General features: G+C 50.3%; 1 protein-coding gene across 1 annotated transcript in view; it reads right to left on the bottom strand.

The window, feature by feature from the left end:
• The window catches only part of LOC144829050 (uncharacterized), a 491,023-nt gene that overhangs the window by 296,951 nt on the left and 169,661 nt on the right, over positions 1-24,411 (bottom strand). The window contains exon 13 of the mRNA XM_078687792.1: positions 2,711-2,896. Coding sequence (XP_078543918.1) covers positions 2,711-2,896 — 186 coding nt within the window. The remainder of the gene's footprint in view (positions 1-2,710; positions 2,897-24,411) is intronic.

The raw sequence follows: 24,411 nt of genomic DNA, 5'->3' as shown, positions 1-24,411 counted from the left end.
AAGTAGGGTGCATAGGAGATGTGGCAGAGTCCTCCTTCTTGACAGGTACTGGAGGTGTAGGTGCTGTATCGAACTTCCTCTTCCTGTGTGGTGTAGTGGAAACATGTCCTTTTTCTGGATCAATGTAGATCCTTTTCTGTAAAGGATCTGGTTGGAAAAGCTCCTCTAAGGCACAGCTTTCGGCGCCGATTTTTTCGGTTCCGAACCAGTTTGTTGCTGGTCTTTAGCCTTAGGAGCTGATGTGGAGTTCTTTGGCGTAGATTTCTGCACTGAAGCTATCGTCTTTGGAGCCGAAGCCTGTTTCATGAGCTTGAAAGCATCAGAAGCAGGTTTTGTCTGTTTCGGCATCGAGGGTATCGGCTTCGGAGTGGAATCTGTTTGAGGCATAGGAAACAGGCTTCGTTGTTTTCGGAGCCATTTTGTCTCTGAGTCGACGGTTTCGGAGTGTGTTTCGGAACCAGGACTTCTTTTTGTTTCTGTGCCAAGGGAGCAGGTGTTATTGGCACATGCGGTTTGCTCGGTATGGAGCTACCGGAAGGCTTAATTATTTTCTTCGGAGCCGGGCTCGATGGCGGGGCTTACGAAGTGTTTTTCGGTCTCGACTGGGCCCCGCAGGCGGAGTGTTGACCATTGCCTTTGATTTTGGTGTTTGGGCTGGGGAAGGGGCAGTGGTACTCACGCGTTGACCCAAAGGTATGAGTCATCGGAGTCATCTGTCTCGGATACGATCTGGAGATCATCGGAATCTTCTTCTGGAACGCATGGACCTTCGAAGATATCCACCGGTTCTAGAGCTGGAGCTGATCTCTGCATGTCGGGTCGACGGGCCCTCCGATCTCAAATGGTCTTTTTCGATCGAAAGGATGCACAGGCTGTGCAGCTGGATTGGTCGTGTTCTGGCGACAAGCACAGGTTACAGACCTCGTGATGGTCACTGTGGAAATTTTGCTCTACACTCGGGGCATCTTTTGAATGGCGTAATTTCCATGAGGTGTAGGCCTCACGGCGTGGGTAGGCCCAACGGCCCGCGTCGACGACCGGAATCTAGCTGATTAACTCGAGTCGATGTTTGTCGATATTGAAAGTTGTTTGGTGAAGTTTGAAGAAAATTTTTACGCGTCGAAGTACTTGAAAAGTAGATTTCGAACCGGAGCAGAGAAGTTTCATCCAAACCTAGTGGCGGAAAAAAACAATCTAAGGATGGAGTCGATGCCCAAGAGCACTATCGTCCAAGGGAGGAGTTACCTATCTCATGACTACAAAGACTTCTTCCAAGACGACAACATGCAATCATCCGAGCCCAACACCAGGTGGCAATCTAATGCACAGTACAGTGTGAGATCTGCAGCTCATATGCCTCGAACCTGAAGTTACACGATGCAGGGAGGCAGGGATGCAGAAGCAACATGGGGGGGGAGCTCTACAAAATTAGTGCTTGCAAGGCAAGCAGTAGAAGAATAAAAAACAGCCATTCGAGAGGGAAGAGAAAGGCTATGCTCCATCACAGAGACGATCACAGGATTTGCAAGCTAGGAAACTAACACAAAGCAGGCAAATGAGGGACAGGAAAGCTAACCAACAGTAAGCAAAGGGAAGCCTCCAAGCCCCAGCACTGATCAAGACATTTTGGTTTGGGTGTATTTTTCTGCTACCCATCTCAAAATTGAAGAGACTGCTCCTAAACACTGCAGGTGCAAAAGTTAAACAAATGCAATCAATTCTGTTGGCAGCATTCAAAGGTGTCTCACTGCAGGCCTTGCAGACTGTAAACCGGTGTCTGGCAGGTTGTCATACAGGTCCCTCTTGAAAAACGGATTAATTGACTCAAAGGTTTCAAACATGTAGTATGACTGAAGCAAATTACTTCCCGACTGTACAACTCAAAACATGAAGGTCACGAATCACTGGTCAAATCAAAACAGCAAGTTCATTCAATAAACCTTTCAGGGCCTTATGGTAACAATAAATACAGTAATATATTCAAGTCAGGTAAAACAGTGAAAAAAGTATTTCCAAAGCAACGGGTACATCCTTTACAGGGGGGTGGGGGGGAGAAAGGGAAAAAAACTCATTTCAGAATTTAAACATAAGGTGCTATGCATCGGACCTGGTACTTTCGATCACTGTGGGTTAGTCAGGAATGATGCATGCCAACCCATCGGAAACATCAGCCTACACATTCTCACCAAATGCACACAGCAGCGTAACAGAAGACTAATGTTTAAAACTAGCAGATTATGACAGGACAGCTTAAGATTCAAGTGCTCATTAAAGGAACGTAGTTTTCCCAATTTATACACAGTGTAGAACTAAGACAGGAACAGGAAAAATACTAAATCTTCATTTTAGCAAGCACTGACTATCGCATTAAGCAAAGTTTTCATTAAATAAATCCTGTGCAGGAAAAAGAGGGCTTGGCTAAGCTATGCCAAAAAAAATCAACAGGACGTTTTTTTCTGCATGCATCTTATCGATTTTAAGAGGTGCTGCTTCAAAGTATAACACATTAAAAAGAAGACCTTTTTAAATGTTTGAATATCAACGGGACATATGCTTTATATTCATTCATCAATAACTGCAGAGAACCAACTGCCAGGCAGCCTTTATCTTTTGGATTTTTGTGAGCCCATAGTTTTTTTTAATTCAGCTTGTACGAAAAAATACACTACAGACTACCACTGTGACATACAATGAATAATGACAAACATACCAGATTTCCATGGTTCTTCAGTTTTTCTAATGTTATCTCCCCAAGTAGCCTTCTCATGACCTGAACCTCCGAGAAAGAATTTCTTCCATTCCTCTTGGTTGTCTTTTTGCTCAGTTCTCATATCCCGGGCAGCACGTTCACGCTCCAAAAAGCTCCTCCTACCTTCTTCAGTAATACGTGAATCCCCTAAAAGGCAGACAATTAGAGCAATGGTTTACATTGCTTTTGCAGCCCTTGAACAGTGAGATGAGAATGAATATTGTATGATACAAATGCTGTCCCCAACCCCCCATGTAGTTTTGTCCTTCCATAGGCAGAATTGAAGTGTTTGCACATACTTTTTGAAGACCGAATAAGGAGTGACAAAAAAAGATGCGAAAAAAATTAAGATATCTGGAACTGTACAGCATTTCACATTAACAACACTTGGAATGGAGAGTGCAGATGCAGAGTAAAAATAATTGTTTCTGAATTAAGTGAGATTAAAAAAAGGCACACTAACCATAATGAACAAGTTAATTATCGTCTTCAACAGTTTATCTGGCTGAGACTCGGTCTAGCCGTAGAATTCTTACCTTTGAATATTTCCCTGGTGTTAAACCAGATCCAGATGTTTTTGAGCAGTTCCCCTGCGCATCGGTAGGTGGCGTCATTTGGCTCTGCGCCATTGTAAATGACATGTGCAGTACCTATATACGCGCCCCCTTGGCGTGCAGATGTCAGTTACTTTCACAACTTTCTACACCAGGAGTGCGGAGCCACGATGAAGACTGACAAATAGTGTGAAATTCTAAGGCTCTCAGATGGGTAACCCTTAAACTGTAATCATCTCGGAAGGGCGGCGAGTATGGGAGGGCTGGTTATGAATCTGCAGCTCAATTGAGTCTCTACCAGATAAGCCATTACCAAAGGTAAATTGTTAATCTAATAGAGACTTTTAACAGCATATTCTTACCTTACAATAAATACACTTGAAATCTTTCCACCGAGGTGGGCCTGCAGAGTAGATTTCCACCAGAAAGTCCTGCAGCACCGAACCGACGAAATGCCCATCAAGACAGACAGACTGTTCAGGCAGTAGTGCTTGGTAAAATTGTGGAGAGATGCCCACATTGCTGCCTGACACTTGTCCAGGACTGGGACTCAACAGGCTAATGCAGTGGTAACAGCCTTGGATCTGGAGGAATGAGCATGCAAGCCCTCAGGGGGTTGATTCCTTGGCAATGCTTAACAGATCTTGATGCATATACTATCCACCTTGAAGTGGTCGATTTATGAACAGCTGCAAAAATGCCGAACAAGCTGATAACGTATTGTTTAAGGTGTAGTTTTGCAGCTTGAAGACTTTCTGGATTCACTATGCTGTGCATTATTCCGCCAACTAGTGGTTGGGTGCGGAATTGTAGTTTTCTCACTTTTTTTCATGGCCCAGGAGGGCGTCTACATACCAGCATTTGGTATCCTTTGTAACGTCGACAAGCTCCCACCTTTGGTCGCCATCTTCGGATTCTTTTTTCTTGTCGTGTTATTCTTGTTTTCTCTCTTATTTTCTAGTCTTTTTCAGTTTTAATCCCTTTCCTCCGGTCTCATCTTTCTGGAGAGGGGGGGGGGGTTCACTACTGAATCCAGAAAGTCCTCAAGGGACAAAACGACCCCAACCAGTAAGAAACTGTTTTGCAGCATGAATCTTTCTGGATTCACTATGCTGTGCATAGACTTTGTAGCGGTTGGTCCTTATTGTGGTGGCTGAGGGGAAGATGAGCACTGGTTACTGAACATGTGCTGTAAGACCTTCTGTCCCACTTGCACATCTTTGTTCATTTGGAAATCTACCAGTAGTGCTTAGTGAACGTGTGCAGTGAAGACGAAGTTGCAGCTTGGTAAATGTCTTGAATTGGTGTGTTAGCTAGAAACGCAATTGTTGCTCCTTTCTTCCTTGTTGAGTGAGCATGAGCTGCTCCTTGTAACAGTTGTCCTGCTTGCGGCATAGTTGTATGGTTTGTGCAATCCACAGAGCATTGGTATTTTTGGTAACTGGTTGTCCCCAAAAACTGCTGGCGAAGGAACCAAAGAGCTGCTTAGTCTTTCTGCACTTCTTTGTCCTTTCTATACAGTGCATCACAGCCCTTCTGGCGTCCAGCGTGTGTGGCGCCCTTTCTGGGCTTGTGGTTGGCTTTTGGAAAAAACTAGGTATTTGGATTGTTTGGGTGATGTGGAACCGTGACACCACCTTTGGCATGAAGTGTGGGTCTGTTCTCATTAAAATCCAATCACTGTGTATTTGCAGGTAGAGCTCTTGAAGTGTTAGCGCTTGCAACTCACTTACCCTTTGTAGTGATGTGATATCCACTAAGAAGGCAGTCTTTAGAGTGAGCATGTGCAGTGTAGCCTTGTGAATCAGTTCAAATGGGGCCTTCATCAAATGAGCTAGCACTATGTTGAGGTTCCATGCTGGTGCTGGCATTCTGTTTGGAGGAGCGATTCGCTTTGCTCCTTCTGGAAATCTTTTTACTACTTGGGAGGTGAAGAAACTTTTCCCTGTTTCTGCTCTTGTGTAAGCCACTATCGCCGCTAAGTGCACCCTTAGGGATGTGTAGCTTAGTTTACTTTGTAGTAGATGTGTTAAGTATTTCAGTACTGAGGAGGAGCTTCGCGCGCATCCAAGATGGCCACGTGAGCACAGGGCTCCCGAGACCCTCGCTGCCTCCCGCATCTATCCTGTCTCTAATCCTGAAACAGACGACGGGTTCTGATAGAGATCACCCTACTGATGCGAAATCTCTTTTCGGGAGTCGATTTGGACGCCGAGGTCCAGACTTACTCCACCTTGCAACTCCGGGGCCTACTACGTACGAACGACCGGGGCTTTGAGTCCCCGAGGTACCCAGGTGGCAATTGAACAACAACGGCTGGTGGGTCGAGGCCGCCTCCCCTGTGGTACTTTCGGTTTCGTTCTTGGCCTTTGTCTACTGGGACTTGTATCCCGCTGGTGATACTGCTTGCTCTCTGCTATTGGCCAGAAGTTTGGCTTCTACCCTCGTCCCTGGACTTTACAAGTTGATTGTGTGGGGAGCCATTCTGACCAGGTCCCAAAGGCTCCGCCGGGGCTCGCAGCTCGATATGGCTAACAAGCCGGAGAGCGAGAAGCGAGCTCTCAGGGCGTCGCAGCGAGGAGGTGTCACCCAATCTAACACTATGGACCGCTTTACCCGCCCGAAAGGATCCCCCGGTGATACGGGTAAAGCTTTGACTGAGACCGGGAATGGCTCTCCAGCGGCGGAAGACCCAACGTTGAGGGACGTAATGGGCGCCATTGCAAGCATGAAGACGGCCATGAGTCAGCAATATGATGTGCTAGCTTCGAAAATCGACACTGTGGCGATAGACGTCAACTTAATTAGGACTGACTTGGCTACGACTAATGAGCGGGTCAAGTCCCTGGACATTAAGACGGCCAGCCTTACGACCGATGTTGCCGATCTCCAGACCGAAGTACGTAACCTCCGCACATTCAATGACAACTATGCCCGGCGGCTGGAGGACTTTGAAAGCCGGCCCAGGCGCAATAATGTGCGTATTGTCGGGGTTCCAGAGAAGCCCACCGAACTTTCTATGGATCTGTTGGTGGAGGATCCTGTCCTGAATCATTTGGCACCCAAAGGACTGAGTAATTTCTTCACGGTCGAACGCGCTCATCGTGTCCCCGGTGGGAAGCCTAAAACTGGGGCGGCACCGCGGCCTATTATTGCCCACATCTTTAACTTTCGAGATAGGGATGCCATCCTTCAGGCCTCGCGGATCAGCGGCCCCACGAAGTTTGAAAACGCACCGATTAGCTTCTACCCGGACTTCACGCAGGCAGTGCAGAAACAACGCATGGGTTTCTGGGTGTGAAGCGGCGGCTCAGAGAGATGGGACTGAAGTATGCCATGCTTTTTCCGGCCCGATTGAGAATCGAATACGAGGAACGTGCGCTTTTCTTTGACCGGCCGGAGATCGCCAGCGATTGGCTTGACACTCTACCAGTGAATAGAGACCGTTCGGAACAATCGAGGGGTGCTGAAGGTGGCACGGAGGGACAGGAGGAGTGAGGACTCATCGGCGAGTGTGTTCCTTCAACTTTCAGTAGTGGTTAACGGTTTATTCAGTGCAATATGATTCCCGGGGGTGGCGGGGAATCGGGACTCGTCCTCCTCTATGGGGTCTCTTCTCTCTTTTTGTAGATTAGTTCTTATGGGGCGACAGGCACACTGCAAGTTGGGGTGGATTTCAGGTCTAACACAGGGGTGCAGGGTGGGGGGGTGTGTGTTTGGGGTCTCATTGGGGGTGGAGGGGGGGGGGGGGTCTTTGTTACTTTCTGGTTTATTTCGAGGCTACACACTGCTTTGTGCTTTGTTTTTGATGTCGGTTTCCTTTTGGAGGGGGTGGCATCTTCCTTTCCGGGATGGAGGGTAAGGGGTTGAGGGTGTTGAGTTGGAATGTCAATGGTCTGGGGGACAGGATAAAACGGGGGATAGTGCTACAATATCTGAAACGTCTTTCCCCAGATGTAGTGTTGCTGCAGGAAACGCATCTGATCGGAAACACCTTCCATGCATTGAATAGACGGGGCTATCGCCTAGTGGCGCACTCCGGATTCACTACTGGGTCGAGGGGGGCTGGTATTCTTGTCAGGACCTCCCTCCCCCTGGAAATAGACAATACGGTGTTAGACGACAGGGGCCGCTATGCGGCTATCACGGGCAGATGGGAAGGGAAGACTGTTTCCATGATTTCTGCATATGTCCCCCCGGGCTTGCAATACACGACCTTCTCTGATCTGGGGAGGGTGGTGCTGGATCTCCCGGAGGGTATGTTGGTTGTAGGTGGCGATTTTAACTCTGTAGTTAGCGGCAGGGAGGACCGCAGCCCCCCCAGGGATCTCCCGAGGTCGCAATCTTGGTTGGGTACCTTCCTGGACACACTGGGCCTGGTGGATAGTTGGAGGCAGTTGCACCCCGGACAAGCACAGTTTACCTTCCATTCTGGAGCGCATGGGAGTCTCTCGAGGCTTGATTATATGCTTGTTCCGGCGGCACAGATGACCTCTGTGAGGGAGGTTCGCCACCAGGCCAGGGGGATTTCGGACCACTCTCCGCTTTGGCTTACTATTGATGTCCAGATGGGTGCTGCAGGCCGGGTGGCTCCGATCAACCCCTGGCATCTCCGTAGTCCAAAAATTAGGGCTGGAATAGTGAAATGCATGGAGCACTACATTGTTGAGAATGAAGGGTCGGTGTCCTCCGCTATCTCCCTGTGGGAGGCCTACAAGACGGTGGTCCAGGGTCAGGCCTTGTCCGGGATTGCCAGTGCGAAGAAAGATAAGAATGCGGAGGTGGTTCGTTTGGAGAGTGAAATCACGGTGCTGGAAGATGAGTTGCAGTCTGGGGTCACTCAGGAAGGGCTGCATGCTCTAGCCCTTAAACAGGCTGATTATAGGGCTCTGGTGACGGATGCGGCCAAGGCAATGAGTCGTGAACAACAGGGGCGTTTGTATGACGTTGGTGACAAAGCCGGGAAATTGATTGCCTTGCTGGATAAGAGGGATAGGCTGAATCAGGTGGTGCCTGTTGTTGAAAGAATGGATGGGGAGCGGGTTGTGGACCCTGTTGAGATAGTAGACGCCTTTGCCCGCCATTTCCGGAGGGTTTACGCGCCGGTCTCCGACCGACCGGAGGAGGACTCGCATTTATTGCTAAGAGACATTGCGTTGCCTAGCCTGTCTGACTCAGACAAGGAGCTTATGGAGGCGGATTTTTCCCCCCGATGAAATAGCGCTCGCTATCCGCTCCATTCGCTCCGGGAAAGCGACGGTACCGAATGGTATCCCGATCGAACTGTACAAGTTGTGTCCCGATAAAATGGCGCCGCACCTTCGTCGAATGTTCCATGAGTCGCGAGAGGTTGGCTCCCTCCCCCGAGATCAGAGGCTTGCGTCCATTGTTGTTATTTATAAGGATGGGAAGCCCCGTGACCAATGTGCCTCGTATAGACCGATATCGCTCTTAAGTGTTGAACCTAAGATCTTGGCGAAACTTTTGGCGAATCGACTGATAAAGGTCATTAGCGACCTGGTACACCCGGATCAATCCGGGTTTATTCCCCATCGCAACACCGTGTTAAACCTGCGCCGTCTTCACGGCGTATTGGCGAGGGCGGGGTCGTTACGTGAGCCGGCCATCTTGGTTTCCTTGGATGCCTCGATGGCGTTTGATACGGTGGAATGGCCATATCTGTGGGCTGCCCTTGCTAAATTTGGGTTTGGCCCCGGTTTTATTGGATGGGTTAAGCTCCTCTATGAGCAACCGCTGGCGCAGGTAGTAGTTAATGGTAGGGTGTCCGACTCATTTGTGCTTGGGAGGGGCACGCGGCAGGGCTGTCCTTTATCGCCATTGCTTTTCGCGCTCGCCCTGGAGCCCCTTGCAGCATGGCTCAGATGGGAACCGTCGCTTAAGGGTATACGCTGGTCCCCGGAATTTGAAGATCGCATATCGTTATACGCGGACGATATTCTGTTATATCTCACTTCCCCCCGTAAATCGTTAGGGGTCCTTTTTGATGTGTTGAATTCCTTTGGTAGAAACTCTGGACTCGTGATCAACTGGGCTAAGTCCTCCATCTATTCACTGACTGGGGAGCTGCCCCCCTTGCCGCGTGTCTGACCGATACCGATTTCGCATGCTGGTTTCAGGTATCTGGGGATCTACATCTCGCTGGACCCTACCGTACGGTATGAAAACAACTTACTTCCCCCGCTCCGGCGGCTGAGGTCTGATGTACACGCGTGGTGTGGCCTGCCGCTGTCTCCGTTGGGAAGGGCCGCCCTTTTTAAGATGATGTCTCTTCCCCGTTTCTTGTACGCTATTCAAAACACACTCGATCTTGTGCCCGCTAGTTACTTTCGCGAGATTGAGAGCCTCCAGAGGAAGCTCATGTGGGGCGGGCGATCTCGCATTGCTTTCGCGAAGTTAACTTTGCCATGGTATGACGGGGGCATTGCGTTGCCCGACATTAAGCGTTATTACTGGGCGTCCCAGCTTAGTGCCATCAATCACGCGATGTATGGCCCCGTCCCGAATCCCGCATTCGAGATGGACAAATGGCTGTTGCCAGGTGGTGACTATAACAGGGCGCTCTACTCCAGCTCGGCTCGAACGGCTCTTACTGGACCCACTGGGGTCGCAGTGCGAGTGTGGGAAAATGCGACGGGATGGTCTGATCGATTGACCAGGGCTGCCCCGCTTTACGCGACTGAGAGATTGGGCAACCTTTGGTCAACGAAGGGTTTCGAAAAGTGGGACCTCATAGGTATAAGCAGAGTTGGTGATCTCTGGGTTAAGGACAGGATTAAAACTTTCGAGGAACTCAAACGGGAATACGCGTTCAATGATAGAGAATATTTTCGCTACCTCCAGGTTCGTCATGCGCTTGGGTCGGTTTTTTCGGTTGGCACGGTCATTCCTGAGTCTTCTCCTCTTGAGTATAGGGTGCTTGACGGGCATGTCCCAGATAGCACCATCTCTCTTATTTATAAGAAACTTATTAATGATCGATCGGACCTCCTTGTACAGCTTCGTGAGGCTTGGACTTGTGATGGCTTGGAATTGGATGATGAAGATTGGCAGGCAGCGATATCCTCCCCTAAAGAGGTCGCGATTCCGGCGCGACTCCGCCTGGTGCAATTGAAGATTTTACACCGTGTCTATATCACGGGTCCACGCCTGATGCGGATGGGTTACTCAGAGGATGGGTTGTGTAGGCGTGGATGTGGTATGCTTGCTTCTTTTCTTCACATGATATGGGAGTGTCCTGCTGTTGTGGTGTTCTGGAATAGAGTGCATGCGGTGATGGAAGAAGTGACAGGAGTTTCGCTGTTGCCGGAGGCTAGACGTTGTTTGTTGAATGTCTGGGAGCCTAATGACTACAGCACTGCCGAGACTCAATGGGCCACCCTTGGGAATATGATAGCAAAAAGGGACATATCTCAACTATGGGGATCCCAGAGGGCACCTAAGATCTCAGCCTGGACAGAAAACATGGATTGGTGCATGTTTAGGGAAAAAAACGTGTATCTAGCTCGGGGCCGGCCCAAGAAGTGGGGGAGGATATGGCACCATTGGAACTTGTATCGTGGAGATTTGCACCCCCCTTTGTAGAGGTTCCCGATCTGCCCTTGTCCGCATGACTCGGTGTTCCCGGACTTTTATACTTTGCTATCTATGATTGCTTGACCACTCTCGGCGCCCCCCTCCTCCTGGATCCATAGATCCTTTATTAATGCTGTCCATTTATAGGGATTAGCCCCCCCGGCTGTCAGGGGACGGACATTTACAGTACTGTTTGATGCCTCGTTTTTGTTTATGTTCTTTATTACTTCATAAAATATAAAATATGGAACCTTTAATTTATCCTCCTATAACCACGGGATCTTCGTATTATGTGACGCAACCGCTGCTGGACCCTTGGATTGTCGGCTAACTAGCTGTGTTGAATAATATCGTTGGTCTTTAACCACTTGGATGCTAAGGCCCTGGAGACATTTATTAACACTTTCCATTGAAATCAATGGGAACTCCATGACGAGTTACCCTTGTCATTAGCAGCCAAGTGGTTAATGCTACCGGCCGGCCCCTGTGGTTGTAGGCCAGTGGATGTATCCTTTTTATTGTAATAAAGTTTTTTTTAAAAAAATTTACAAAAGTATTTCAGTACTGTTGATTCCTTTGTGATTTTCCTTTGCAGTTTCTCTCTAATGCACCATTCGGAGAATCATTTTCACTTTGCTACGTAGCATTTCCTTGTGGTAGGTCTTCTTGCCTCCCTGAGCACTGTCATTGTGCTAGTTGGTAGTTTAAAGTGTGCAATCTCTAGGTTTTCAGGAGCCATGCCGCTAGTCTGAGGCTCTCTGGCTATGAGTATAACACCCTTCTGTTCTGCATTGTTAACAGGTCCCTTCTTTTTTGGGAATCTGTGTGCTGGTGCATGCACCATTTCTACTATTTGTGAGAACCATGACTATCTGGCCCACTGAGGTGCTATTAGTATCAGCGAGATGTTGCTCATCCTGCATTTGCTGAGTACCCTATGCATCAGTGGTATTGAGGGAAAAGCGTATGCAAAGGTCTTAGACCAACTTATCCATAACGCATTCCCTTGTGACCGATGGTCTGGTTGCGAAGTGTTGGCATTTTGCATTTTGGTGTGTTACAAGAAGGTCTATTTGCGGTGTACCCCACTTCAAGAATACTTTCTGTATTTCCTCTTGATTGATCTCCTATTCATGGGATACTGACGTCTGCCTGCTAAGCGTCTGCTTCCACATTTGTCCTTACCTGGGAGATGTATTGCTAGTAGGTCCACTTCTAGTGCATTGGTCCATGTCCATATTTACTGTGCTAGCCCGGATAGTGCTCCTGATTGTGTTCCTCCAGGTTTGTTGATGTAGAACATGGTTGTCATGTTGTCTCTTTGGATGAACGAATAGTTTTACCTGTCGGTGTAGTTTTGCAGCTTGAAGTTCTTTCTGGATTCACTATGCTGTGCATTATTCCGCGGTCTAGTGGTTGGGTCCGGAATCGAAGTCTTTTCTTTCTTTTTTTTTTGCGTAGCACAGGTTGGCGTCGACGTCCCACCTTCTGGTGTACTTCCTGTGACGTTGGCACGCTTCCTGCAGAAGCTCCCGCCTTTTGGCGCCATCTTCGGATTCTTTTTTTCTTGTTTTGTGTTCTGTTCGTAAATCCTTGGCAATGTTTTCAAGTTCTTCCTTAAAGTAAATGATTTATCACTGTCTCTTAAAGTGTCTGTTTGTACATTATTCCTTGTATTTCCCACCTTCTTCTCCTGCCTCATCTTTCTGGCAGAAGTGGGTGGGTTCGCTAGTGAATCCACCAAGAACTTCAAGCCGCAAAACTACACCAACAGGTAAGAAACTATTTGTTTTGCAGCGTGAATCTTTCTGGATTCACTATGCTGTGCATAGACTTTGCAGCGGTTTGTTAGGTTAGTGGCGGCTGGGTGGAAGATGAGCGCTGGTTGTTGAATATGTGTTGAAGCACTTTCTTTCCTACTTGTGCTTCCTTGTTCATTTGTATATCCACGCAGTAGTGCGTAGTGAAAGTGTGCACTGAAGCCCATGTTGCCTCCAGGCATATGTCCTGAATGGGTGCGTTAGCCAGGAAAGCTATTGTTGCTTCCTTTTTCCTGGTAGAATGGGCTTGTGCCCCCACCGATAGTTCATGCCCTGCCTGTTTGTGGCAGAATTGTATCGTAAGTGCGATCCATCGTGCGATGGGGTCTTTTGTCACTGGTCTACCCAGGAAACTGATTGCGAAGGACACAAAGAACTGCTTTGTTTTCCTGTGCTCCTTTGTTCTTTCTATGTAATGCATTACTGCCCTTCTAGCGTCCAGTGTGCAGTGCCCTCTCTGCGCTTGTGGATGGTTTCTGAAAGAAGCTCGGTATCTGTTTTGTTTGGTTCATATGGAACATTGTCACCACCTTTGGCATGAAGTGTGGGTCCGTTCTCATTACCACCCTGTCATTGTGTATTTGAATGTAGGGTTCTTGTAGTGTTAGCGCTTGTAGCTCGCTTACCCTGCGTAGCGAGGTGATTGCCACTAGAAAGGCTGTCTTCATTGTGAGCATTTGCAGTGAGGCTTTATGGATAGGTTCAAAGACGCATTCATAAGCTGTTAGGACTAAATTAAGGTTCCATGCCGGTGGCAGCATCCTCTTTGGTGGGGCTATCCTTTTAGCCCCTTCCAGGAATCACTTTACTACTTGGGACGTAAAGAAGCTCTTTCCCGTGTCTCGGCTTGTGTAGGCTACTATCGCTGCTAGGTCTACTATCAGTGAGGTAGAGCTTAGGTCCGCTTTTAGCAGGTGTGTTAAATATATTTTAGCATGGTTGAATCCTTGGTCATTTTCTTGTGTAGCTTTTTCCTGATGCACCATTGTGTGTCATTTCCATTTCGCCACATAGCACCTCCGTGTGGTAGGTCTCCTTGCCGCCCGCAGCGTGCTCTCTGGGAGTTTCAGGTGTGCAAACTCTACGTCTTCAGGGGCCATGCCGCCAAGCAGAGGCGCTCTGGGTGAAGTACCGGACTGTGCATTAGTGGTATCGGGGGGAAAAGCGTAGGCCAATGTTTTCGACCAGCTTATCCATAGGGCATTCCCCTGGGACTGTTCCCCTGGTTGCCTGGATGCAAAGTATTGGCATTTTGCATTCTGGTGTGTTGCAAATAGGTCAATTTTTGGTGTCCCCACTTCTTGAATAGCTTTTGCGTTTCTTGTGCATTGAGCTCCCACTCGTGGGATGCTGATGTTTGCCTGCTGAGCCTGTCCACCTCCACGTTGTCCTTTCCTGGTAGGCATTTAGCCAGGAGGTCTATTTGTAGTGGGATGGCCCATCTCCATATCTCCTGCGCTCGGTTGGATAGTGCGAGTGATTGTGTTCCTCCCTGTTTGTTGATGTAGAACATTGTTGTCAGTTTGTATCAACACTCTGCTTGTACAGTTGTTTCTGGAAGGCTTTTAGGGCAAGGAACTCGGTCTTTAGTTCTAGGTAGTTATGTGCTTGATCGCATCTGTTCGGAGTCGACAGACCCCGCACCTTGATCTGGTTCATGTGTGCTCCCCATCCCCTCTGGGATGCGTTTGTCGTGATGGTCACTGTTGGGTTTGGTGGTGTTAAAGGCTTCCCCTTTGTTATGTTCTCCTTGTTCCACCACGTTATCTCCTCTTGCACTGCGTGCGTTACAACCATTAGATCTTCCCAACTCCCTGTGGCTTGTGACCATTGCTGTTGGGAGCCATTCCTGGAATGGTCTCATGTGGAGTCGTATATTAGGGACTAGGTGTATGCAGGACGCCATCATCCCCATGATCTTGCTCACTGTCCTCACTGACAGAGCTCGCCCCCTCTGGTATTGATTTGTCTCCTTCAGCAGGGCAAGTGTTCTCTTGTCGCTGGGGAACACCTTGCTCTGTATGGTGTTGATCTGTGAGCCTAGGAAGATCTTCACTTGTTCTGGTTCCATTGAGGATTTCCCCTAGTGTATTGAGAATCCTAGATCTGTCAGCGTCTGTGTGACCCGCTGTGCATGTCTTTGGCATTGTTTGTAGGAACTTGCTTTTATTAGCCAGTTGTCGAGGTAGGGGTATACATGAATCCCTTACCTTCGTAGGTGCGCTACTACTGCTGCGAGGCGCTTGGTGAAGACCCTTGGTGCGGATTTTAGTCCGAAGGCCAGGGCTGTGAACTGGTAGTGCGCGTTGTCTATGGCAAATTCAGTAGATGTTTGTGTGTTCATGGGAATGTGTAGGTAGGCATCTTTGAGGTCTGTTGGACATAAAATCTCCTTCCCTTATCGGAGGAATGACTTCCTGTAGGGATGTCATTTTGAATTTTGGAGTTTTTATGTATTGGTTTAGGAACCGTAGATCCAGGATGGGTTTTAATGTTTCGTCCACTTTTGGCACGAGGAAGTAGATGGAGTACACTCCCTTGTTTCTTTCTTTGAATGGTACGGTTTCTATCGCCTCCTTGTCGAAAAGTTCTTGTGCTTCCTCTAGGAGTAGCGCTAGTTCTTTTGCAGAGCGCGCCTTTCTTTTTGGTTTCCTGTTTGGAGGCTTCTTTTCCAGTTCTATGCAATATCCGAACTGTATGATGTTCAGTATCCATTTGTCTATCGTTATTTTCTTCCACTCCTGGAAGAAGTGTTTTAGTCTGCCTCCTACTGGTGTTACATGTTCATTGATCCCTGACTTTAGTTTGTGTAAAACTTTTTTGCTTATCTTGTTGTGCCCCGCCCTTCGAGGTGTTCTGTAGGTGGGCACGTTTGGTGGAGCGGAGTCACTTTGAGGTGGATTGCTGGCGCCCTCTTCTTGTTTGTCCTCATCCATTCGCTCTCCCGCAAAAGGACTGACCCCTGAGCTGGTATTGCCAGTTTTGCTGCTGCTGTCCCTGCTGCGCTTGGTTATTGCCCTGGTAGTTCTGCTGGAATGTCTGATGTTCCTGGCTGGTTTCCCCCCTTCCGTTTGGTCTCCGTGTCTGGTGGCCTTCGCATTCTTCTGAATTGCAAAGCCCCCATGGACCTTGCAGTTTCTCCATTGAAGGGAGTGTTCAGAATGTTGTTCTGGACTTCCGGTTTGAAACCTGAGATTCTCAGCCAGGCTTGTCTTCTTTCTGTGACCCCAATCATCATGAGTCTGCTGGATGTGTCTGCCGCATCCAGGGCTGTTTTTAGGCATGAGTTTGCTATGTTCTTATCTACCTCCACCAGGTATGTTTCTCTCTGTTGGTATTGCTCAGGGAGGTGTTTGAGTAGCTGTCTGACCTCCTCCCAATGCGGGTATGTATGCCTGTTGAGTAGAGCATTAGAGTTGGCAATGCGCCAGTGGACTGCTGGATTCCTCTCTATTTTCCTTCCAGTGAGGTCTGTCCTCTTACTCTCCTTGTCTGGTGGTGGGCCCCGAGTTTGTGGGAACATCGGCTCTTTCTGGCTGTTGCTGCAATGATGGAGTAAGCCGTGACGGGTCCCTGTATGTATGGTGGATCTTTAGAGGAGTGTTTGTACTTCTTCTCTGTCCTAGGTGTGACAGACCTGCAGTTTGATGGCTCCTTGAATGCTTCCCTTCCCTGGTCCAGGACACTTGAAAGCATGGGGAGGAACTGACTCCTAGTTTGTGTTGGAAGCAGTCTCTAAGAGGAAGCAGGCTTTTGGTTTTTCTTCCTCCAATTTAGAAGACACGTCGAGAGGTAAGTTGGGATCTTGGAGCACAGGCAGGTACCCCAAAGAGGCACAAGGGGCTGTAGGGCGCCGGGGTGTCTTTGTGTTTTGGAAAAGCTTACTCTCAGCTGGTCACGGTTGGGGGGTGGGCCCTGGTTCTGAGTCTGCAGGCGTCATCTGGTTCGTCGAGGAGGGTCTTTGGGCACTGTATTTCGGGTCCCAGTTGCCGGGGTGACGTCCTCATTGTCTTGGATCACTCAGGCAGGGGCCAGGCTAGACGGGTGCAGAGTTGGCTGGTCCGGAGCTTCCTGGCTGGCACCAGGGGGGGTTGTTGCAGCAGAGCCTCTGCTGATGGGAGTCCCAGTCTTCAAGAGGGTCAAGGCAGGCAGGTCCTCTGGGTGTCCCGAGGTTGCTGTCCACAGGAGTCGCCGGGATTTAGGCAGGAACAGGTTCCAGGATCGACAAGCCGGTAGGGCTGGGGCCAAGTCAGTTTTTGACGTCCTGTTAGCAGCTGCGTGGCGGGTCTTCTTCTTGATCTTTTTTAGTATCGGGATCTGAGGAAGGAAGGTTCAGGGAGCCCCTAAATACTGAATTTAGGGTCATTACAGGTAGGGAAAGAGCAGGGACCAATAGGTCCCTGTCCTGGGGTGGGTACACCCCCTAGCCTGCTCCTCTCCTGTGGAGGGGGGCAGGAGCCTAGCTGTGATTGGGCAGGGCTCCCCATCTACAAGATGGCCGGAGCCCGGGGTCGTGCTTCACCTAGTCTCCCCCACCTGAGGGGTGGTTTTGGCAAAGGTTGGCACACCCTCCTTCCTGACGTAGTTTTTCCCGCCAGTCTCCCGCCACAGTGGGGGTAGAACGGGTGGGGGGGGGGGGGCAGTTGCTGGGTACAGCAAATGGTCTGGAGAAGCTCTCAGAGGCGGTATTCCTTTGAAGCTTCCCCCTGTCCATCCTGGGGGAGGAGACATAGCACCTCGCCCAGGATGTGCATTGTTGCAGGCCCAGGAGAGCGGGGAGCTCTCCACCCAGGGGTCCAGCAACATGTCCGTTGTGTGGCAGCCTCTGCAGCCACTCAGCCCAGACGTGGATTGTAGGTTCGGGTTTTGGAGGGCATCTCTATAAAATGCCCTCTCGTGCATTTTACATTAAATCCCACACTGGCATCAGTGCAGGTTTAATGTGCTGAGAGGTTTGGTACCAAACTTGTCAGTCTTCAGTGTAGCCATTATGGTGCTGTGGAGTTCGTAATGACAACCTCCCAGCACCATATACTCTTAAATGGCATCACTGCACTTACAGTGCCCAGGAATGGCCCTGGGTACTGTAGGGGCACAGGGCTCCTGCATCTGTGCCCTCACTGCTGGCATAGGACACCCAGCTAGAGGGGTGACTGAAGTATGCCAGGGCAGTGGGTTCTGTGGGCATGGATGTGTGCCATGTCGACTCTTGTTTTAGTTCTGTACTTAGCCACTCAGCCTGCAAAGGCAGTGTGTGGATGCCAGGCTACAGGGCCCCTGAGGGTGGCACAATAAGTGCTGCAGCCCTCGGGAGTCTTCTCTGGTCACGATGCCCTGGGTACCATTTACTAGGGGCTGACAGGTGGCCAGAGATGCCAATTGGGTATTTTGTTTCAGCATAGCTTTTCTTTTTAGGGATGGAACACAGGCCCTGGGTACCTGATTGGCAGGGACCCAGGGCACACTCAGTCAAAGCACATGAGCAGTTCAGAAAAAAGTGGGGGCATACCAAAGCAAGAAAGATGGCACTTTCTCACTCCTACCTAATAAATAATGTAGACTTTACAATTATTTATCCTCCCTTTCTATGCACATGTTCATTAAATCCCTTTGATGCTGGCCCGTTTCCGCCACTGTGCGGTAAACAAACGAACAGGGCGGGGCCGTGACGAACCCCAGCCGTCATCCGCACACGAGCACCGCGGAGCGTGACGGCTGGGGTTCGTCACCAGCATGCAAGGGGTTAAAAAGCACAGTTAAACAAGCATTGGAAATGCAATAGGTCTCGCATTAGGAAAGTTTGAGCTATTGGTATTGTAAAGGACACTTTTTTTATTTATGTGTTGGTTTTGAAAGTAGCAACATTAATAGCTTGGTCAGTTACAATGTCAATAGTTTTAACTTTTGCAAATGTGACACCTATAGCATTTGTAATGCAATGTGTGTTGTATTTACGTGACTTAGATGTCTTGATATTACAAATAACAATGGCTTTTAATTTTGTAAATAATTAATACTTAAATAAAAGTTATTGTAATTTATAATGGCAATAGCTTAAACGTTTGTAAATAACTTGTGAAGATTATGTTCAGTGTATTTTATTGTGACGAAAATCCAAGAACATTGCAATTTGCACCTACACACACACACAGAGCCACACACATATAGATGTGGTGGTGGTGGATCTGGGGGATATGGTGGATGTGGTGGTGATGGTGGATGTGGTGGTGGAGGTGGTGGAGGTGGTGGAGGTGGTGGATGTGGTGGATGTGTTGGTGGAAGTGGTGGTGGTGGATGTGTTGGTGGTGGGTGTGGTGGTGGATGTGGTGGTGGATGTGGTGGTGGATGTGGTGGTGGATGTGGTGGTGGATGTGGTGGTGGATGTGGTGGTGGATGTGGTGGTGGATGTGGTGGTGGATGTGGTGGTGGATGTGGTGGTGGATGTGGTGGTGGATGTGGTGGTGGATGTGGTGGTGGATGTGGTGGTGGATGTGGTGGTGGATGTGGTGGTGGATGTGGTGGTGGATGTGGTGGTGGTGGATGTGGTGGTGGTGGATGTGGTGGTGGTGGATGTGGTGGTGGTGGATGTGGTGGTGGTGGATGTGGTGGTGGTGGATGTGGTGGTGGTGGATGTGGTGGTGGTGGATGTGGTGGTGGTGGTGGATGTGGTGGTGGTGGATGTGGTGGTGGTGGTGGATGTGGTGGTGGTGGTGGATGTGGTGGTGGTGGATGTGGTGGTGGTGGATGTGGTGGTGGTGGATGTGGTGGTGGTGGATGTGGTGGTGGTGGATGTGGTGGTGGTGGATGTGGTGGTGGTGGATGTGGTGGTGGTGGATGTGGTGGTGGTGGATGTGGTGGTGGTGGATGTGGTGGTGGTGGATGTGGTGGTGGTGGATGTGGTGGTGGTGGATGTGGTGGTGGTGGATGTGGTGGTGGTGGATGTGGTGGTGGTGGATGTGGTGGTGGTGGATGTGGTGGTGGTGGATGTGGTGGTGGTGGATGTGGTGGTGGATGTGGTGGTGGTGGATGTGGTGGTGGTGGATGTGGTGGTGGTGGATGTGGTGGTGGATGTGGTGGTGGTGGATGTGGTGGTGGTGGATGTGGTGGTGGTGGATGTGGTGGTGGTGGTGGATGTGGTGGTGGTGGTGGATGTGGTGGTGGTGGTGGTGGATGTGGTGGTGGTGGTGGATGTGGTGGTGGTGGTGGATGTGGTGGTGGTGGTGGATGTGGTGGATGTGGTGGTGGTGGTGGATGTGGTGGATGTGGTGGTGGTGGTGGATGTGGTGGTGGTGGTGGTGGTGGATGTGGTGGTGGTGGTGGTGGATGTGGTGGATGTGGTGGATGTGGTGGATGTGGTGGATGTGGTGGATGTGGTGGATGTGGTGGATGTGGTGGATGTGGTGGATGTGGTGGATGTGGTGGATGTGGTGGATGTGGTGGATGTGGTGGATGTGGTGGATGTGGTGGATGTGGTGGATGTGGTGGCGGCGGTGGAGGCGGTGGATGCGCGCTGGTGGATGCGGCGCTGGTGGATGCGGCGCTGGTGGATGCGGCGCTGGTGGATGCGGCGCTGGTGGATGCGGCGCTGGTGGATGCGGCGCTGGTGGATGCGGCGCTGGTGGATGCGGCGCTGGTGGATGCGGCGCTGGTGGATGCGGCGCTGGTGGATGCGGCGCTGGTGGATGCGGCGCTGGTGGATGCGGCGCTGGTGGATGCGGCGCTGGTGGATGCGGCGCTGGTGGATGCGGCGCTGGTGGATGCGGCGCTGGTGGATGCGGCGCTGGTGGATGCGGCGCTGGTGGATGCGGCGCTGGTGGATGCGGCGCTGGTGGATGCGGCGCTGGTGGATGCGGCGCTGGTGGATGCGGTGCTGGTGGATGCGGTGCTGGTGGATGCGGTGCTGGTGGATGCGGTGCTGGTGGATGCGGTGCTGGTGGATGCGGTGCTGGTGGATGCGGTGCTGGTGGATGCGGTGCTGGTGGATGCGGTGGTGGATGTGGTGGTGGTGGTGGATGTGGCGGTGGTGGTGGATGTGGCGGTGGTGGTGGATGTGGCGGTGGTGGTGGATGTGGTGGATGTGGTGGAGGCGGTGGATGCGGCGCTGGTGGATGCGGCGCTGGTGGATGCGGTGCTGGTGGATGTGGTGGTGGTGGATGCGGTGGTGGATGTGGTGGTGGTGGTGGATGTGGCGGTGGTGGTGGATGTGGCGGTGGTGGTGGATGTGGTGGATGTGGTGGATGTGGTGGAGGCGGTGGATGCGGCGCTGGTGGATGCGGTGCTGGTGGATGCGGTGCTGGTGGATGCGGTGCTGGTGGATGCGGTGCTGGTGGATGCGGTGCTGGTGGATGCGGTGCTGGTGGATGCGGTGCTGGTGGATGCGGTGCTGGTGGATGCGGTGCTGGTGGATGCGGTGCTGGTGGATGCGGTGCTGGTGGATGCGGTGCTGGTGGATGTGGTGGTGGTGGTGGATGTGGTGGTGGTGGTGGATGCGGTGGTGGATGTGGTGGTGGTGGTGGATGTGGCGGTGGTGGATGTGGATGTGGTGGTGGTGGTGGAAGTGGTGGTGGTGGTGGAAGTGGTGGTGGTGGATGTGGTGGTGGTGGTGGATGTGGCGGTGGCGGTGGATGTGGCGGTGGTGGTGGATGTGGCGGTGGTGGTGGATGTGGCGGTGGTGGTGGATGTGGCGGTGGTGGATGTGGCGGTGGTGGTGGATGTGGCGGTGGTGGTGGATGTGGCGGTGGTGGATGTGGCGGTGGTGGATGTGGCGGTGGTGGATGTGGCGGTGGTGGATGTGGCGGTGGTGGATGTGGCGGTGGATGTCATGGTGGATGTGGCGGTGGAGGTGATGGTGGATGTGGTGGTGGATGTGATGGTGGATGTGATGGTGGTGATGGTGGATGTGGTGGTGGAGGATGCGGTGGTGGTGGTGGTGGATGTGGTGGTAGTGGTGGATGGGGTGGTGGTTGTGGTGGATGTGGCGGTGGATGTAGTGGTGGTGGGTGTGGTGGATGTGGTGGTGGTGGTGAGTGTGGTGGATGTGGTGGTGGATGTGGCAGTGGATGTGGCAGTGGATGTGCATGATATGGGGTCCGCAGACGTTTTGGTAGACTTTTCTTTACCACTTACTATAATTCTCGCCAATGCGCTTGAAATGCTTATTTCTGAGAAGTGCCTGTACACTCTAATTAAAAGTATTACGTCTCCCTTGAGAAGAGCCGGTACTCTACCTCTCAAATAAAAAAAAAGTGCCGGACCACAGAACCGGCCCATTTGTATAACTGTTGAATGTTAGCTGGCGGGCTGATGAGCTCTCGGTCACAGTCATTCTCTCGTGCGCACGCCCATAGGCTTTGTGAATTTACATATGCAAACATTGGCACTCGCCCTTCCCTAAGCCAATAGATGGAAATGCTGGCGCTGCCGAGCCAGTCACGCTTCCTGAAACCCGAAAACTTGTCTTCACGCGATTGTTCTAAATCAGCACAAACGCTAACATGTCCCTTCCGCATTGGTTGTTTCCCAGCCAGGGCAGGTGTTTGTTTATATGAAAACTATAATTAATTATAGCAAAACAGTGTCTAGCGAAATAAGCGTTTTAAAGAGGAGAAATAACTGCAGCGGTGCAGCCCCAAGGACCAATATTTTTTTATAGGGAACCGGCCTCGTACGTCTGTGAAGCATGAGCGGTAGAATTTAAAGTAATTTCAGTTATTTTGTGTTATTTCCGGAGCGCAACCGTCACAGAGAACCTACGGAATACAGCAAAGCCGGCCACGTGACGAATTAGTAATTTTAAATTTGTATTTTGTAACGGGGTGAGGTGGAACACAAGACAAAACCGATAGCGTTGAAATTAAAAGCCGTACGTGAGAAGGGCAGACCAAATAAGGAATCAAATCGGCGCGTTTACCTTTGCGAAGGTGACTATGTCCAGAGGCACTGCTCCCTTGGTATGCAGGGCATCGTTACTTCTCAAACATAGCGCAAATAAAAGTAGCACGAGAGCCGCAGCGGCACCACTGCCTGACGCAGCCATGGCAAGAATGGATCACATGAGCAGATCGATGCCTGCGGCGTGGGAGGTTGGGCAGCACGCGTGTATCCTGTCTGAGCTTTCAGTACCAATGACCGTGCTGCAGGGGTGGCCTGGACGTCGCGCTCCATGGAAGGCTGAGAAGGCAGGCCAAGCGCCCAACGGGGCATTGGTGCTGTAGCCTGCGGACGCCTAGGTTGGCAAACCCCAAGCAGGAAGAACGCAGGAGTAGGTGAGGCTCCTAGTGCTAGCCATTGGTGCAGACTTCAAGACACGGGCAGGGGAGGGGGCGGAGTGGGGATAGGGTGTTAAGCAGCAAATAAAATATGTACAACCGGGCGCCTGCTAAAATATTAAGCGCGGCGCCCATGTAGTTAATACTTAAAGTTACAATGCAGTACAACGAGGAGCAAATAGTGGAAAAGCGAGCGCAGTGATGCACCCTAAGTGCGGCGCCAGAGTTTCCAAAAATAAAAAGAGATGTTAACAGAGTTGGGCAAGCCGTGCGGAATTACAATGAGAAAGAAGACGGATTGAAGGCAGAGAAGGGGGGGGGGGGGGGGGGAGAAATGCGACATGGCGGGCAGGGGGCGGAGAGGGTGTTAAGCAGCAGGGGCCTTTGAAGTGAAGCTAAGCTTCACTTCAAAGGTGTGGGAGGAGTGCGCCTGAGGGAACAGACGGCGATTTGATGATGTGCACGCGCATTTTAGGTCAATGCGCTTGCGCATTGACCTAAAAGCCACGGGCACAGCACCAAATCGCCACAGTTAGTTAAACTTTGTTTAAAGCCCTATAGTCTCGCTTCTCTCAATGCGCATGGATAGGTCACGAGACCTAAAACTGAGTTATGGTTTTGACAAAAGTGCAAAACCAAAGAAACCCACCCGTTAAGACCATTCTCAAACGGGGCTGGAGTTTTCTCCCATCTGTTTTGAGGCCAAGCTTTTTCTGAGATATTCCTTTTTGGCCATTCTAGCCTCTGGCCGTCTTCCCTGTAGTGGTAATACTTAATGGACTGCAAACTGTCAGAGGGGGATTTGATCACAGAATAATCAAGGATAGGTACTAGTAAGTTCAGTTGGCCCTGTGAGTGAGTGTGAGCCTGCTAGCACAGCCTTAGCTAGCGGTGCGAGAGGAAAAGTTTACTGAAAATCGATGGTGAAATACTGCACTATGCCCTTTGGTTGCTTACAGCAAAATGAAGAGAACAAGATTTAAGATTTTGAGTTAAAGGTGTAGAATTAAAAAAAATACAGCTTTGCCTTATGGGAACTATTGTTTATGATGCGGTCCTCAAGGTGCAGATAATAATTTTGAGGTTGTGTTAAACTTTCATGAATAGATTGTTAATAAAAAAATGTACAACGGTTAGGGCCAGTGGAAATATACAAGTATGTGGCTGCAGTGTTGAGCAATGAGGTACGGTCCTACTTTGACCTTGACCTTGTGTCCTAATCTGCCTGTACAAATCCAACCCTTAACTCCCATGCCAGTTATTACTAGAAACACTTGAAAAGAAGATGCATTTGACAGATTGATTGATTGGGGGGTTCAAATCACAAAAGGTACCATAAACATGCATTTCCAGCCTAAAACTCAAGCCATGGTTAACCTTTTATATTTGGGAACGCCCAAAGCTCGTACATTTGTGGGCATTCTCAA

Source organism: Lissotriton helveticus, chromosome 4_1, assembly GCF_964261635.1.
Source record: "Lissotriton helveticus chromosome 4_1, aLisHel1.1, whole genome shotgun sequence".
NCBI classification, from domain to species: domain Eukaryota; kingdom Metazoa; phylum Chordata; class Amphibia; order Caudata; family Salamandridae; genus Lissotriton; species Lissotriton helveticus.
This window is presented reverse-complemented; position numbering and strand designations above follow the sequence as displayed.